Source organism: Gymnoscopelus microlampas (assembly GCF_963454915.1).
Source record: "Gymnoscopelus microlampas genome assembly, chromosome: 19".
In the NCBI taxonomy this organism is placed as follows: Eukaryota; Metazoa; Chordata; class Actinopteri; order Myctophiformes; family Myctophidae; genus Gymnoscopelus; species Gymnoscopelus microlampas.
The window spans coordinates 29,996,356-30,013,537 of record NC_139956.1 but is presented as its reverse complement, the minus strand read 5'-3'; the positions used below and the strand labels follow the sequence as shown (position 1 = coordinate 30,013,537).

The 17,182-nt window shown below is 42.8% G+C and overlaps 2 protein-coding genes across 2 annotated transcripts in view; one reads left to right on the top strand and one right to left on the bottom strand.

Moving 5' to 3' along the window:
* Positions 1–995: 995 nt before the first annotated feature.
* Positions 996–5,755, bottom strand: bmp15 (bone morphogenetic protein 15; the record flags this gene model as incomplete). The annotated part of the gene is made up of 3 exons (XM_084042344.1): positions 996–2,086; positions 5,388–5,628; positions 5,744–5,755. The coding sequence occupies 3 exons, from the start codon at positions 5,753–5,755 to the stop codon at positions 996–998; spliced, it is 1,344 nt and encodes a 447-aa protein (XP_083898470.1).
* Positions 5,756–10,669: 4,914 nt separating this feature from the next.
* The window catches only part of shroom4 (shroom family member 4), a 91,401-nt gene continuing 84,888 nt past the window's right edge, over positions 10,670–17,182 (top strand). Inside the window, exon 1 of the mRNA XM_084042972.1 lies at positions 10,670–10,890. Within this exon, the coding sequence (XP_083899098.1) occupies positions 10,768–10,890 (123 nt within the window). The 5' untranslated portion in view covers positions 10,670–10,767. The remainder of the gene's footprint in view (positions 10,891–17,182) is intronic.

The following is a 17,182-nucleotide window of genomic DNA, read 5'->3' as shown; positions in this document are numbered from 1 at the left end:
TACAATACTTTTCTTTTTCACAATCAAGACAGGCTGTGATCGGGCCTTTTCGGGGCCTTTTCGTTATCTTTGTCCTTGAGTCAGACCACTAAATTGCACTCGTTTTTTTTGTCTTTTTGTGCTTAGTGTTGACACCAACTTTTATACTGCATGTATGGGCTTAGCTGCTTGTTCCTTGTGCGGATGTTTCCGAATCACAGCCCACACTGAGAATAGGCAAGGCCTTAAAACGTTAAAGACAGACAAACCTCAACAGATACAGACGATATATGTACAGAGTACTTACACACAAACATTAACATTCAAACACAGAACTCTGCTAGCTGCTAAAAAGTTTCTCAATCCATGCGTTCCTGATGAAGACAAACCAAATGCCCCACTTCCGTTAAGCCTGTAGTTGTTATTGTATCGCCAGACAAATAATCCATTTCTCCACCCCACTAGCTAGCGCTGGCAAGCTCGAGGCAGAATTACATTCAGTATGGTGTGAGTGAGCCTATCTGAGCCAAATGGTTTTGGTTTTGTTAATTTTCTTAAGTGCATGCTCTGTCATTTCACGTGCAGGAGGTTGCTTTCACTCTCACACCCAAAACAATGACACGGACACCACAGAACATGGCGGCTATTGTTTGAAACTGTACATTTCACAAGTAAATTCATTTAAAACTCCAACTGTTGCACGTTGTGTGTGTGTGTGTGTGTGTGTGTGTGTGTGAGAGACAGATTTGAAAGTGCTACACAAAGTTTTGAGATGGGGCTGGGCAATTCATCGATTTTGCTAATTATTTTTAATTGTTTATATCAATGAATCAACATCAAACACTTCAAATTGATTTTTTTGTAATAATAATTTAACCCTATATTATACATTGTACCAAGCATAATTGTTGTGGTGTACAAAAATTGTGTAGATCTGCAATTTTTGCAATTTTATTAAATAATAGTTCAAGTCATATCACCCAGCCCTACTCAGAGAACAGAGAGAGAGAGAGGCCCTACCTACACGTGCAAGACTCCGCCACCATGTCCTCCAGCTCGCGGTACTCCACCTTGCGCTTGTGCACCACCAGCACGCTCATGGGCATGTACTTGTACGGGACGCACGACGGCGCCGGCACGTCGCCCACCTCCAGCTCCTTGATGACCGTCTGCACGATGGCGTGGTTGGGCGAGTGGTAACCGTAGTGGAGGATGCGCGGGCAGTCGCCGCGGCAGAAGCGCGGGTTGTAGATGGGCGGCGCGATGAAGTAGTGGCCCCAGTCCAGCTCCTTGAACGACAGGCGGAACGAGTGCAGCTTGCAGCGGCCCGCCGGAGCGCTCGCTTTGCGCGGGGTGGAGCCTTTGCGGTCGACAGAGGATGAGGAGGATGATGGCGATTCTGGCGAAGAAGCACCTTTGAGCATATCTGGAGAGGGACGGTTGGGGCCTGAGGATGATGTTGAAGTTGATGATGATGATGATGACAATGAGGAGTTGTTGGCAGAGTCTTTGGAGCGGCGGTAGCGGTGGTTGGAGGGGCGAAGGAGCGACGGCTCCTGCACCCCAGCCTCGTCGTTCTCCACCTCCATCCCTAGCAGCTCCTCCATCCACTCGTCCACATCCTGATCCTCCTCCAGGTACAGAAGGAGAGAAGGGACTTCCAGGTGGTTGCTCCTCTCCCTCGAACCCATGAGCGGAGTGCCGTATATGCCTCCAGAGTTGAGCGGCCGCCACCAGGAGGCGGGATGTGGCCCTCCGACGGGCCCGGATTCGGTGCACCAATACTGGGCCGTGAGGGTCAAGTGATGGCCCTGGGCCCCCGTGCTCTCGTCCTGGAGGATGTGCCCGCTGACGTGGGCCGTGATGTCCGTCTCCGTCCACCGGTCGTGGGGCTCCAGGGTGACTAGCTTCCTGCGCAGGGGCGTCGTCGACTTCCGGCTCTCCTCGCCCAGCGAAGTGATTTGAGCCCGACAGCGGAGCGCCGCCGGGCCGCCCTGGGTGGCGTCGGACTCGGGAGGCGAGCGGAGGTGGACAAACGAAGCTCTGACCAGCTGCTCCAAGGGAACGCCATCAATGTTGTACTCCACTGTGAATGTGTACTGGTGGTCTGGGGGCGAGAGACACACACACACACACACACACACACACACACACAGAAGAGGAGAGTGAGAGAGGGATTAGGAGAGTTTGACATGACATCTTTAACCATAGCCCAGAAGGAATTCAGAAAAATCGTGCACTTGGTGAGAAGCTTTTGATTTTTGGCATGGTGTTAGGTATGGGCATAAGGTTTTCAAAAACCATCGGATGCAAGTTGGGATCGCCCCCTAGTGGTCTGTTTCCAATTAATCCAATATCAGAATCAATCAGAATCAATCTATATGGTTGAAACCCCAAATAATTTATAGAAGGTATTTTCAATGGATTCTATTACTATTGGGTATGCTAAATAACATACAAAAAAATCTAGGAAAATCAAACTTCTGGAAAGGCATCGTTTTCAAGATGGCATATATTCCCTCCCAGTTTATAGGCATTTTAAGCTCCTGGCATTTTAAGCCCCCGCCATCTTGAAAATGATGTCTTTACAGGAGTTTGATTTTCCTCATTTTTTAGTATGTTATTTAGCATACCCAATAGTAACAGAATCCATTGAAAATACCTTCTATAAATTATTTGGGGTTTCAACCATACACTAACCTATCTAATATTGGATTCATTGGAAACAGACCACTAGGGCGCGATCCCAACTTGCTTCCGATGAATTTTGAAAACCTTATGGCCATATCTAACAGCATGCCAAAAATCTAAAACTTGTCACCAAGTGCACGATCTTGATGATTTCGTCCGAATTCCCTCCAAGCTGCCACTTAAATCCGATTGACCGGAGTCCCTCAAGGCTCTATACCTAGTTACTCTTGTGTTAACGCTCTGCAACACTAAATATAAATCGCTGAACATAGCCGATCAACAAGCTCAAGCTTGTTGATGTGCCATTTTCTGAGAATGTTATCCCCAGAAACTGGATGCTGGGGTTTAAGTGGTTAATGACAATGATCATATCGTCACTGTTGGATGTAAGCCTTGTATGTCCAAAATAGTTACTTTCCAGGTAATGGAAAAGAAAATAACCTGTGTTCCAAAGGCTCCATAGTTATTGTAGTCACTATTTAAAAAAACAGACAGACTTAACCACTTTCCCTTTCAACATTGTTGAAAAATAAGCAAGAATAGCAGATCTACAAGCTCTATGACAGGTTGTGAGCTTGTAGATGGGCTATTTTTGCTACTTTTGAGTGGCACTACGACGAAGTAGGGCATTGGTTTTTACAAAAAAAAAAAGTTTAAATGGAGATAGAAAGTTTCTGCCCAACAGCAATGATATGTACAATACACACAACTGTCCAAAAGGATAGATTTAACAATTACAATTATGCATATGTGTGCCACATGGGGAGGTTGCAGAGGGAGTAATACAATAAGAGCAATACAAAAGCAAATATAAACATTACATTAAATGAAATGCATATAACAACATTTTTGTCAAATATAAAAACAGCTAGAACAACAACTACATGCGAAATGTGGAAATGTGGAAAATGTCTAGCCTGCTGCGGCTAGAGTAAATGATTAGGTCCATCTGCTATTCAGCCAGCTCTTTTTGAAGGACTTAAGATATAAATAGAGCTAATACTTAGTTAGTTCACCCCAAAAATTACGTATTTTCAATCAATTACACACCCCATGAAGCCTTGCATTTATGAAGATTATGGAGACTACACATTGTATAAAAATGTGTTGCAGAATTAACTTTTTCATAGATTTCATACATAGCTTCATAGACTTGTTTGACAGCACTGTCATACGTGTTGGATTGATGTTAATGTGTATTTCCAGACATTTAATCACTTAAAACCAGGGGTTTTCAACCAGTGGTCCGGGGACCACCAGTGGTCCTTGAGGGGGTTCCAGGGGGTCCCCAGCCAAATTAATAGTTAGGAACCAAATTGACCCTTATATGTCTGTAACTCTGAGAGTGTACAAATGGAACCAAATGGACCCTAACGGGTCCATTTGGTTCCATTTTGTACAATGAACACTGATAATGGTAATGGTGATACAGTGTCGATTGGGACCCCCAATAAACCTAAATGGTTGAGTCCCTGGCATATTTTTTCAAATAGGGGTCCGTGGGCTACTATGTGTCAATTTGGGGGTCCTTGACGCGAAAAAGGTTGAAAACCACTGACTTAAACCATCAATACTTAGTAAACTTGACCTTTCACTTTGTACTTAGTCTGCTCTTTTCCCCCCTCTACGATAAACCTCTTTGCTAAAAATAGCTGATCTACGCCTTGCAAGCTTGTAGATCTGCTATTTTTGGCTAAAGTTCTCCTCAGAATAGGGATGCTCAGTGGGGTTCAAGTGGTCCGATCACACAACGATTTGGCTGCCCCCTTGTAGTAACTCTGAGAGATAAAAGGTATCTAGAAGAAAATGCTTCACTTTCAAAAAACTATTTAGCATTTGCGTTTCAGTATTTGTTCAAAGAAATTCATTATCTTTCACAGCAAAATTCTGACTGTATTAAAGATGTGGTGGGGTGTACAACTGACTGACCTATATTAAATACATTTAATAAATAAAACGCACACACACACACACACACACACAGTTGTACTGAAATTAAATTAGTCGATGTGGCTAATGGTTCACTACAAAATTCCTCAAAGCAATTTATCAGCCTAATTATTTCTACAATGGATTCATTATCACGTTTGACGGATATTAACATTATCAGGAGGCGTCAATGAACTTGAAATGTGAAGTTAATAGTTACTTAATAAGTCTAGTCTACTAGCTTAGCCCTGAAACATGGCTGTCATATCCTGACAGTCATGGATTAACTTCAACCTGGTGTTTGCATTTTCTCCATTTACGGCCCGTAAATCTACATAAACGTTCAGATTTCAAATATAAAGTGCTTACCCCATGGCCACGGATGTTACAATTAGGTACGGGCCCTCAGATGTACCCGTATTGTCCGTATTGTTCAATAAAAAGCATTTTATTCCGATCGGTGGCCATTTTCTTCGTATTTTTTCTATACGCTTTCAAGTATGCGACCCTATCGGTTGGGAGGTGTATTGCACTCTGATACATTATAACTATCAGAAAATGGCCGTCGATCGGATTAAAATGCTCTTTATTTAACAATACGGAAGATAAGGGTACTTCTGAGGAGCCGTACATAATTGTAACATCCGTGGCCATGGGGTAAGCACTTTATATTTGACATCTGAACGTTTATGTCGATGTACGGGCCGTAAATGGAGAAAGTGCAAACACCAGGTTGAAGTCCATCCACGACTGTCATATCAGGGCTATGAACACCTATGACCGCTCACCTTCAGACGCCAACAGGTAGTCCACAGAGGACGCCGCGGGTCTCAGCAGCTGCACCGTGTTGGAGCCGAACATGCGATGCCTCTTGGGCCTGCCGTCCGGCCCGGCGGCGCTGCGGTACAGACTGAGCATGAACTGGAGGTTCTGGTCCGCTTGCTGCTCGGCCGTTAACGGCAGATGATGCAGACCTTTGTGTCTTTTGAAGTCTTGTCGACGGACGCTGCGCGGCGAGGCCATGACCACCTGGGTCAACAACATCAACGACACGATACACGACAAGACATTCAATACAGGGGCCCTCATATTAAAAACCTCCGGTGCTAGTGAGCTCCACTCGACCACCACAAGGCTAGCCTACAGGGGCGGCCATAGTGGTATGTGGTGCCGAGGGAGGGCGTGATCTCATCTAGAGACGATCATCCGATCACCTGAGCGTCTAAATCGCGATCAATCAGCTGAGCCATTTTACACAATAATCAACTTCCCGCAAATTAGCTTCCAATTACCATTACCGATTACTCATTTTGCTAGGGTGGGATGGCTCAGGGTAGAGGACAGAGTAGAACAATTTGCAATGGCCTGGTCTACAAGATACACTACTACACCACCTGTTCTGGCAATGTCTCAAGTCAAAGACACCCATGTAGCCTACCTGTCAAACTACTTCAAAGACGTCCACAATCACAACACCAGAGGGAGCTCCACAAATCACATTCAACCCAGATTTTGCTCAAACAAGGGGTTGAATTCGATCTACTGCTATGCCACCAAAATGTGGAATGCCCTACCAACAGTCATAAAAAAAAAGTGTGAATCCTTACTCTCCTTCAAAACCGCACTCACAGGTGTCCTCCCCAACTGTTTACTGTAGCCTACATATTTTTCTTTTTTTATTACTACTCTTTTATATTCATCCCCCGTATTTGCATAGTATTGTATATTTTTGTCTGTCACTAAATGTTTCGATGAATTGAATACACAGGAGTCAGGGCCCCAATGGAAATAAGCCATAGTGCTTTCTTGGGTTTAATCCTATTTAGCATCCCTTTGTATAGAACTGTAGCCTACTTTTATGTGCTTTTTATTCCAGGTTTGTGGTGCATGTATGTATGTAGCTTACACAACATTACAAAACAATATAAAATACCTAACAACTGTACAACTATGAATAAGACACAAGGCTAGACAAAGAAACCATGCATTTCAATACATTTTAGACCAGGATTTAAGGTCTGTAACATGGTATGTATTTGCATGTAAACAAAAGAATAATCTTTAAATGTTTTGCTCACCATGGTATGCATACCACTGCAGTGTCACAACAAGTATGGAAATAATTAATATTTATTTAGATATCAGAAGAATCCTGGGATGTTCTGCAAGAGATTTAGTGTTTATATTCCCACATGACCCGAAGACCCAGTCTAACCACACGTGTGTGTGTGTGTGTGTGTGTGTGTGTGTGTGTGTGTGTGTGTGTGTGTGTGTGTGTGTGTGTGTGTGTGTGTGTGTGTGTGTGTGTGTCACACACACACACACACACACACACACACACACACACACACCAGGGGGAGATTCCTAAGGAATGACAGGGCTCCTCGATGAAGCACTGGTTTTAATCATTTAATATACTGGTGGTCCTGCGTTGCAGGGATACAGGTGGCTCCTCAGCCTGTGGTGGTCTTACACTGAGGAATGTACACGAAGATGGGGACAGACAGTAGGCCTATTTATTGCCCCGTTATGCCCCCGGGGCATGCAGTTATATAGCTTCTTGCCAGGAATGCGAGCAGGAATGAAAGCAGGTAAGCTCTGTGCATTAGAGAGCACTTGAAAACAAGGGCCTGCATTGTTGGCAGTGTCATGTATAAAACACATCTTAATACCTAAAGCGTCATGGATCACTTACCACAACACCCACCTCATGGTTTAAATGTTTGAACTGTTTTAGTCCATTATGATACCACTTTGGACGTATTTGGAGGTTTCAATGCATTTGGTTGTTGTTGTTTGTTTGTTTCACTTATACAATTTGTACTTAGGAAGGCATCATCATCTTCAGCTGACTGACCGTTCTTGAGGTCCAAGCAAGAGGTATTTTGCCTGGGCATGTACAAGTACAAGCATCTCAGTCTCATTCATCATATGACTCTCTTACAACACACACACACACACACACACACACACACACACACACACACACACACACACACACACACACACACACACACACACACACACACACACCACACACACACACACACACACACACACACACACACACAAAGGGGGAAAGAGTTTTTAAGTGTCTCTTTCTGTTGTAGCACTCAACAACAGTTATTATGTACAATCACAACCATTGTCTAGTGAGAGAAAGAGAGAGTGTGTGGGAAAAGTATGGCCTATAATAGAGAGCAAATACATAATGCACTGCTGTGGGCATGAACATGTCAACAAAACATCAAAATATAAACGGTTGTGAATCAGAAACATTAAATTCACCAAGCACAATAAATGCTAAGGATTTGGACTTGTTGATGATGGTACTGTCCTTAAGAACACAACGGGAGATTAAAGTAACAGTAAATTGAAACTGTATTATTTGTCCAAACAAGTACATTGTGATATTTAGGCTTCTTTTTTTGTTTTCACTGTGCGATACGAACATCAAGCAGCAGGATAAATACATGATGGAAAAACACCACAATGCTTACTTTGCATCTATTAAGTTATTTGATATTTCACTTTTTACATTACGTTGTTGAGGAAAACTTTGACAGCAATGACTGCTGCTGGCTGTACATAGCATTGAAATGTTTTATTAAAATAACATTAATATATTTGTGTTTACTTCTAAACCAAATCAAAATAATGAAACAATGTTGTGCATTCCACTGTCTGTGAACGCTCGCAAAGTGTCGGAACAGGTCGACTGGTATGGGGCCTCATGCAGAAATGTAGGTTATGTGTTGTCAAATATTATTCTTGGCCTAAAGAACAGAACTGTATGTACGGTATATGCAGTCAGCACAGACACACATCATATCTGCTCACCAAACTGTGAGATCAGGCCATTAATGTCTCATTGTACAACACTAGGCCACTGGTTCCAGGGGGTCCTCAGCAAAATGAGGAACAGTTTGGCTATTTTAAACACTCTTATGTATAACAAACCATGTTATGTGTCGGCTATTGGAAAACAGCCTATCTACAAGCTAAAAAATCTGCTGTTTTGGAAAGTTTTTGACAAATCTTCTCTCATGGGGATGCCTGGCACCAACTTTGATGGTGCCCCCAAATGGGGGGGTGCATTTGAAAATGTTTGAGAACCACTGCCAATTGGCTTAGGCAAGTGGTTCTCAAACTGAACCAAGGATGTTCCAGAGGATCCCCATACCAAATGGACCCATAAAGGTCTGTATACTATACAAATTGAACCAAATGGACCCTTGCGGGTACATTTGGTTCCATTTACACTTTCAGAGTTATGGGGTTCCGTGGCCTAATGCATACCAAACTCGGGGTCCTTGAAATAAATAAATACAAGTTTAAGAACCACTAGCTTTAGGCTTGGAACCAGTGGTGGAAAGTAACTAAGTAACGTCCTATACTGTAAGTACAAATTTGAGGATTTTTTACTTTACTGGAGTATTAAAAACAATCTGTACTTTTACTTGTACTCCACTACATCTCAGAGGCAAATATTATACTTGTACTTACTTTTTGATTATTATTACAAAACATACATCATCCACTTCAGCCCTATTTACATTTCGGCCATTTGAAAATAGCCAGCTACAAGCTCACAATGCTCAAATCGCCAAGCATTGTGAGCTTGTAGATCTGCTATTTTTCAAAAGATTTGTATACATTTTAAAACTTGTGAAATGGGACATTCTGCATAATGAGTACTTTCTACTTTTGGTGCTTAGAGTACATTTTAATACCAACACTTTTGTACTGTTACTCAAGTAAATGTTTTATTCCGGACTTTTACTTGTAACAGAGTATTTCTATATTGCAGTATTGATACTTTTACTGAAGTAAAAGATTTAAGTACTTTTTCCACCACTGCTTGGCACGCAGGCTGAATAGTATATTGTTAAAGTTAGTCCAAATAATAGCTATTGTGGAAGAAGGGCAGAAAGCATCGTTGCGTGAAATTACACTGATAACAGTAACAGTATGCACTATGCAGTAGTTTTTGTGCAACAAAGTAGCAGGTTTCGTGTTTCTAATGAACGGTGACTCTATGTTGTTGTAATTATGTGTCGCTCATGCTGCAGTGTTGCCAGATTTTGTGAGAGAAATAATCAAACAGGTCTATGAAAATAAGCCCAAAAGAAGCAACAATGGCACTAGCCATTATGAGCACTTTATATTGAAAATAGCCAATCTACAGTACAAGCTCACTAGTCATCGCATCACGACGCATTGTGAGCTTGTAGATCTGCTATTTTCAAAAAATAAAAATAAAGTTTTAAACATTTTAACAATGCAAATCTTGTATGGGGTCCCTGGCATAAAATATTTTCAGATAGGGGTCCGCAGACAAATAAATACATATTGATTTGGGGGTCCTTGACATGAAAATGTTTAAGAAACACTGGTTTAAATAACATTAGGTAACAAGCCCAAATAAGCAACAACACTTTACAAACAAGCCCAAATAAGCAACACCACTACACTTTACAAACAATCCCAAATAAGCAACACCACTACACTTTACAAACAATCCCAAATAAGCAACACCACTACACTTTACAAACAAGCCCAAATAAGCAACAACACTACACTTTACAAAAAAGCCCAAATAAGCAACAACACTACACTTTCCAAAAAAGCCCAAATAAGCAACAACACTACACTTTACAAACAAGTCAAGCCCAAAAAACTGCAACCACCAATATTTTCAAGCAACTACAAAGAAAAAACAAACCCAACGTCGCTTATATTAAGCGGACATGGCAACACTGTCACTCATGTTGCCGCTGCTGCTGTGCTGATACAATGTAGCGGTTGATACTCCCTGGTCCCGCCTTCTGGGCACTTCCCATTGGACAACACAGAGCCACGCCTCTCTGCCAGTGGCTGGCGCGGCTGCCACTCACACACCCGGCCGTTCCAACACAGAGTGGGACAGGCTTCCCTCACTTTGGAAGTTTTTGGAACGCGTGCAAAGTTTTTCTTTTTCTTTTTTTTGCCCTCCCCCTCTCTCTCACTGACACACACGCACACACTCTTTCCAGTTCCTTCCCTCTCTCACCCATTTAGTTCTCAGCCGTGGTGATGTGATGGAGAGCCGGTGGAGGAGCGAGACCCACGGACCCGGCACCACGCACTGAACCCCGGGGTTTCAGGTTCCAGACGGTTCCACAGAGCATGGAGACGGTGGAGCAGCTCGTGTCTTTCATCCACGTCCAGGTCCAGTTGGTCGGGGGCGCGCCGTGGGGGTTCACCCTGAAAGGGGGTCTGGAGCACGGAGAGCCCCTCATCATCACTAAAGTGAGTGTTTTTTTTGTTCTTCGCGCTGTGTGTGTGTGTGTGTGTGTGTGTGTGTGTGTGTGTGTGTGTGTGTGTGTGTCCTGATGTTATTGTGAGGTGGCGTGTGTTTGCAACGGTTTGCAACGTCTCTGATTGTGCAGAACACAATGTGGATTGTGTTCTGCATTCTTGCATATCTTTCAGTTTGCGTGGCCACTGCTGGTCACTTTTTGACTGTCGTATAGCTAAGTGTTTTGTGTTCGTGCTGAAAAAGTAACGACAAAAAATCCCACTCCTCTGTAAGCTCGAGAGGAACTTTCCCCTAAAAACTGGACTGCAAAGCACGTCTGCATCTTGAGACGCGAAGAGTGAGAAGTTCTTATTGTCCGAGACTAAAGCTCATATCCGGGGCTGTGCTGCTGCTGCTGCCTTGGATGCTGTTGAGTCAGCTGTCAGCAGTGGTGGAAGAGTACCTACTCACATTTTGTACTTAAGTAGCACTATTACTTAAGTAACTTTTACTGTAAAAAGACCAATACCTCAATGTAGAAATGCTCTGTAAAAAATGTACTTGAGTAAAAGTATTGGTATCAACATATACTTAAAGTACCAAAAGTAGAAAGTGCTCATTATGCAGAATGTCCCATTTCACATGTTTTCAAATGTATACAAATCTTTTGAAAATAGCAAATCTACAAGCTCAGGGCTGAAGTGGTTAATGTATGTTTTGTAATAATTATCAAAATCTACACAGTAACTAGTAGCTAAAGTTTTCAAATAATTGTAGTGGAGTAAAAGTACAATATTTGCCTCTGAGATGTAGTGGAGTAGAAGTAGAAGTATTGGAAATACTCCAGTAAAGTACAAATAACCTCGAAATTGTACAGTACTTGAGTACACATACTTAGTTACTTTGCACCACTGCTGTAAAGTCAGCTGTCAGTGTCTTGTTACTGTACACAGTCTAGAGAATCCAGTCACTTCATTCAACTGTGGACTGTCTGGTCCAGCCAACATGTTAATCCAATTGTCCAGTCAGTCAGTCCCCAAGTATTAAAGGCTCACAAAAAAAGCCACTGATGTAATGGTAGCTGCTAGGGCTGGCCATGGCCATTCATTGAGTCAAGATGTTCAAAGCAAATGGAATGAAATCTGTCAGAGCCTCAGAGGTGTTGTCAGTGAGTTTCGATCCTAACAGTTTTTTGAAAAAAACGCATGTTTCTATATACTTGGTTCTCAAACTTTCTCATGTCAAGGACCCCCAAAATGATATGTATATGGCCACAGACCCCCCCATCTCAAAATATTCACTTCCAGGGACCCCCAGAAGCAAAGATTTGAGTTACAAATGTTCGCTTTTCATAATATATATAGTCAAAGATTTGCAAAAATTGCAGATCTACAAGCTCAAATGACACAGATTCTTTCCTGGTCTTAATGGGTTAAATACGGTAGCATAATGCTGGCAAATGCACTGAAACAATCAAGCATCTTGTAAAGCAGACAGAATCGAATAGGTATGTGCATGGGAGTTGATGGATGGATATCTTACATACACATTACTGACTGTGGCTTTTTTAAAATCGACCTATTTCGCAATGAACCAGTCCCTATAGAACACAATAGTCATGTGGTAGTTGAAAGGACACATCCTGCATTTCTAATGCACACATATAGTACTCCCATTGTTATTTCTTGCAGGGGGAAGTAGTCTTCCACGTCATTTATTATTTAATCTTGCACGGCGGGGCACTGATAAGACGTCCAGCCGTTGGTGTGCAGACTTGACACGAGGGGTCAGCCTCGGATGTTTCCGCCTCTGTGCAGTCCGCTGACCGGAGGGCCACGTTTCCCCCGGTTCTCACGGTATCACGCGGCGTGTGTGTGTGTGTGTGTGCTAGTGGTGGTACCACGGTTGACTTTGAATGAATCCATTAACATCAGGAACGCATCTGTGTCATTTTAAGATTTCTTTGGCTGTTCAAAAATAGCAGATATACAAGCTCATAGTGCGGCACCTAGTGCCGCGCTATGAGCTTGTAGATCTGCTATGTTTTGAAAAATCGTGGAAAGTGTGTGCAAATCTTTGAATATATTTATGTGTTTTTGAAAAACAATTACTCCGATCTGTGCTTCTGGGGGTCCCTGGAACAACATATTTTGAGATGGGGGTCCGCGGCCAAATACATATCATTTTGGGGGGTCCTCCTTGACATGGAAAAGTTGGAACACCACTGATATAGCAATATACTGTAAGGATCCTCGGACCCCCATCTGAAAATGTTTTGTTCCAGGGACCCCCAGAAGCAAAAATTTGAGTTACAAATGTTCGCTTTAAAAAATACACATTCAACAATTTGCACAAATCTTCAAGATTTTTCAAAAATAGCAGATCTACAAGCTCATAGCGCGGCACTCGGTGCTGCGCTATGAGCTTGTATATGTGCTATTTTTGAATAGCCAAAGAAATCTAAAGATGACACAGATGCGTTCCCGGTTTAAATGATAGTAATTATCGGTGTATGGTGGTGTGGGGGTAGTGTGTGTTTATAATATATAGTCTGTGTGCAACTATGCATGATGTGAGATTATGAAGATTTTGTAAGCAGGTATAGGATACTATCCTCCAACTTCTTGTGTTCTCTCCCCCCCCCCACACCCTCTCTGCTTCCCCCCGCCCCTCTCTCTCTCTCTCCCTCTCTCACCCACTCATTGAGAACTTTCAGCGGTAGTAGCAGCAGTGTAACTGTAGGTCGGTGACATCTGTATTCACCGCAACAGGAGGGAGAATGGAAAAGCCGGGCACAGTCATCTGGAAACACACACACACACACACACACACACACACACACACACACACACACACACACACACACACACACACACACACACACACACACACACACACACACACACACACACACACACACACACACACAGCCCCTGGGAAAATGTGACTGAGAGACTGCTGAAGGAGATACAAATCTAAACGGTGGTGGTCTTATGGCTGCTTAGTGTCCAGTGGGTAGTTACAACACATACACACACACACACACACACACACGTTCACACGTGCCCAGGCGCCAAATTCTGGCCTGGGAAATGTGTACAAGAGTCAGTGTTTAATGATTAAGTGTTATGTATGAGAGTGTTACATATATATATATATATATATATATATATATATATATATATATATATATATATATATATATATGTATAGAGAGCGGGAGAGAGAGAGAGATGCAGAGGTAAAGGAGAGAGAGAGAGAGAGAGAGGAGGAGTATGAAAGAGAGAGGTACGTGTGAAAGGTGTGTGTCTGTGTGTGTGTTTTTTTTAGTTTTGGCAAGAGCCACAGCAGTTTCCAACACACACACACACACACACACACAGCTTTAGTTTACTGATCTGTATGGAGCTGTCTCAGCCCTCTCACTGTACTGTAGAGTCGACATATAGAGTAAGGGACTAAGGGAGGCCTTTCACCTCCGGCCTATTAGGCCTAAATCACTGCTATTAAAGCACTGAGGAAATACATAATCACCTTGCATCGGAAGATTACTTATCAAATGTTGTTTTCTCTTCGTAATTAAACAAACAGAGAGAGAGAGAGAAGCAGACAGCGGGGGGGAGAGAGAGGCGGAATTGCATTTTGCTCATTGGGAGTCTAATGTGTAATGGAAATAAGATCGTAATCTTCATGTGAACTGTAATTTCCAGGTTGTGTGTGTGTGTGTGTGTGTGTGTGTGTGTGTGTGTGTGTGTGTGTGTGTGTGTGTGTGTGTGTGTGTGTGTGTGTGTTATTTGTATCATATTTAAGTTGTCTTTCTGCATAACGTCACTGTTACCTGAATGAATGCAGTGTGTGCAACTTTACTTCCATTCATAGAAATGAGAATGTGCATGATCCTCCAATGTGTGTGTGTACATGAACAGTGGGGCGGTGGTGTGCATAACAACTTTACTTACTTTAATTAGATCAGCTCTGATTGGTATGAAGAGCATAGTTTTCTGTGTGTGTGACTGTGTGTGTGGATATGTTGTTCTTCAGCATGGCAACCTTTGAGGTTACGTGTGAGTGTGTGTCCGTGGTCCTTCAAGTGTGTATGTCTGTCAACCTGTGAGAATATGTGTCTGTGGTTCTTAATGCGCGTGCGTGTCCTTTTGAGACATTGAGTCAGTGTGTGTGTATGTGGTGTTTTCAGTGTCTTTGAGAGAGGTGTGTATGGCTGTCTGTGGTCTTTGAGAGAGAGAGAGAGAGAGTTGGGGGAGGGGTTCAATGTGTCTGAGACAGCAGAGGGATGTAAGCCATTTGGTCAACATTCCACAGAGGGCAGAACAAATCACTACTCTGTGTGTGTGTGTGTGTGTGTGTGTGTGTGTGTGTGTGTGTGTGTGTGTGTGTGTGTGTGTGTGTGTGTGTGTGTGTGTGTGTGTGTGTGTGTGTGTGTGTGTGTGTGTGTGTGTTATTTGTGGTCTGGGGAATGGGCCTGTGCATCCAGTGTGGGTTTGCCTGTGTACATATTTATGTTTGATGCAGCAGTAGGCATGCATGTATGTATAAAACATACATAGTATATGCTGGGAATATTTTCCCATGAGAATTCTATTGGTTGACATGCTCATAGTCAGTCAGTCTCATACTGAAAGTGAAAGAACACATGCAGTAAACTTACACATGGCAATCAGTGTCAAACGAAATATAAGCACAATCCTCTTAGACTTTACACCTATTATAATTTAGGCATATCTGAGGCAACGACAAGACATCAAACATAGTCTCAAGTAAGTCCTGCTAAGTACTTGTAAAAACTTGATACACAAACAGCATTTCATTTTCAGTCTCTGCAAGGACTATATCTGCATATAGAAGAATCTAACGCAAAGAGCTGCTTGTTTAATTCATTTAACTGTTGCTTCATCATGTCCTTTCCATCACACTTAGAACTCTTTTCAGCCATGCTAATTTTCCTCCCACAAATGATCATTCCAGTAAGGTTAACATTTCCGTGACAATCCACTTTTCCTTGGCAGAGTTTGGACTTCTACAAACTTCAGCTAAATTACAAAATATCTTGCATCAGTGTGTCAGGCCCTCTATTTGCTCAGCCAGTCAGGAGGTCAGCCAAGCAGTGGTTCAGACAGCCAAGCAGCCAATCAGCTTCCCATTCAGTTAGTTAACCAGTTGGCTGTTTGTACATTCAATTTGTCAGTTAGTCAACCAGCCAGTCAAATTGCTTTTCCATTCAGTCAGTCTAGTAGTCAGTCAGTCAGTCAGTCAGTCAGTCAGTCAGTCAATTCATTAAGTCAGTTACCAGTGGTTTCATGGCAGCCAGCCAGCCAATCAGTCAAACATTATGCTGAGAGAGAAAGAACAGTGATGGAGGTTGAGAAGGGAGAGACATTGAAAGAGAGAGGGAGAGGCCTGGAGAGAGAGACGGACAGAAATGTTGAGAGAGAGGGAGACAAAGGAATGGATAGACAGAATGAGCAAGAGATGGAAAGGGATAGTGGTGTATGAAGATAGTTGCTGTTGTGCCGTTATGCATCTGTTATGGCAATACAAGAGACATCTCTCAGCATGCTAATAAAGCTCTGTGAAGTGTATTGTTCTGTGAGATCTGGGAGACGTATAAATTAGATGATCACACGCCATCAAAGAGATATGATCATGCAGGGATATTCCATAATAAATCAATCGTGCACACACACACACACACACACACACACACACACACACACACACACACACACACACACACACACACACACACACACACTGACCAATGGGTCAGTTATCAAGGCCGTTTTGAGTGATTCCCCCGTGGACTGTGCAGTGAAAGCAGTCTGGCGTTTCAGTGTCTTGTGTTGAAAGACATCTTTTATGGTGTTGTCTATCAGGAATTGGGTCGTCTTTGTTGCGGGGGAAATGCCAAGGGATTGTAATGTATTTGGAAAGTTCTTTTTGAAGGCGAGTTTGATTTTATTATTTTTTTCCCAGAAAAAACATCTTCTCTTCTCTTCTCCTTTCTTTCTTCTTCTTTGTCTCTCTTGCTCTATTTCTCTGTCTTATTACTCATGGTGGTTCATTCCTTTGCATTCTTCTCTGTCTCCACATATATTGTATATTTCTCCTCTATTCCCACCACCACCCCATCTCTGTCTCCCCATACCTCTGTCTCTTTCTCTCCATCTCCTCTCTGTACGTGGCTGTCTATCTATCTCCACCTCTGTCTCACCACTCTCTCTATCCCTTCCTTCTCTCTCTCTCACTCACTCACTCACTCACTCACTCACTCACTCCCCTCCATCT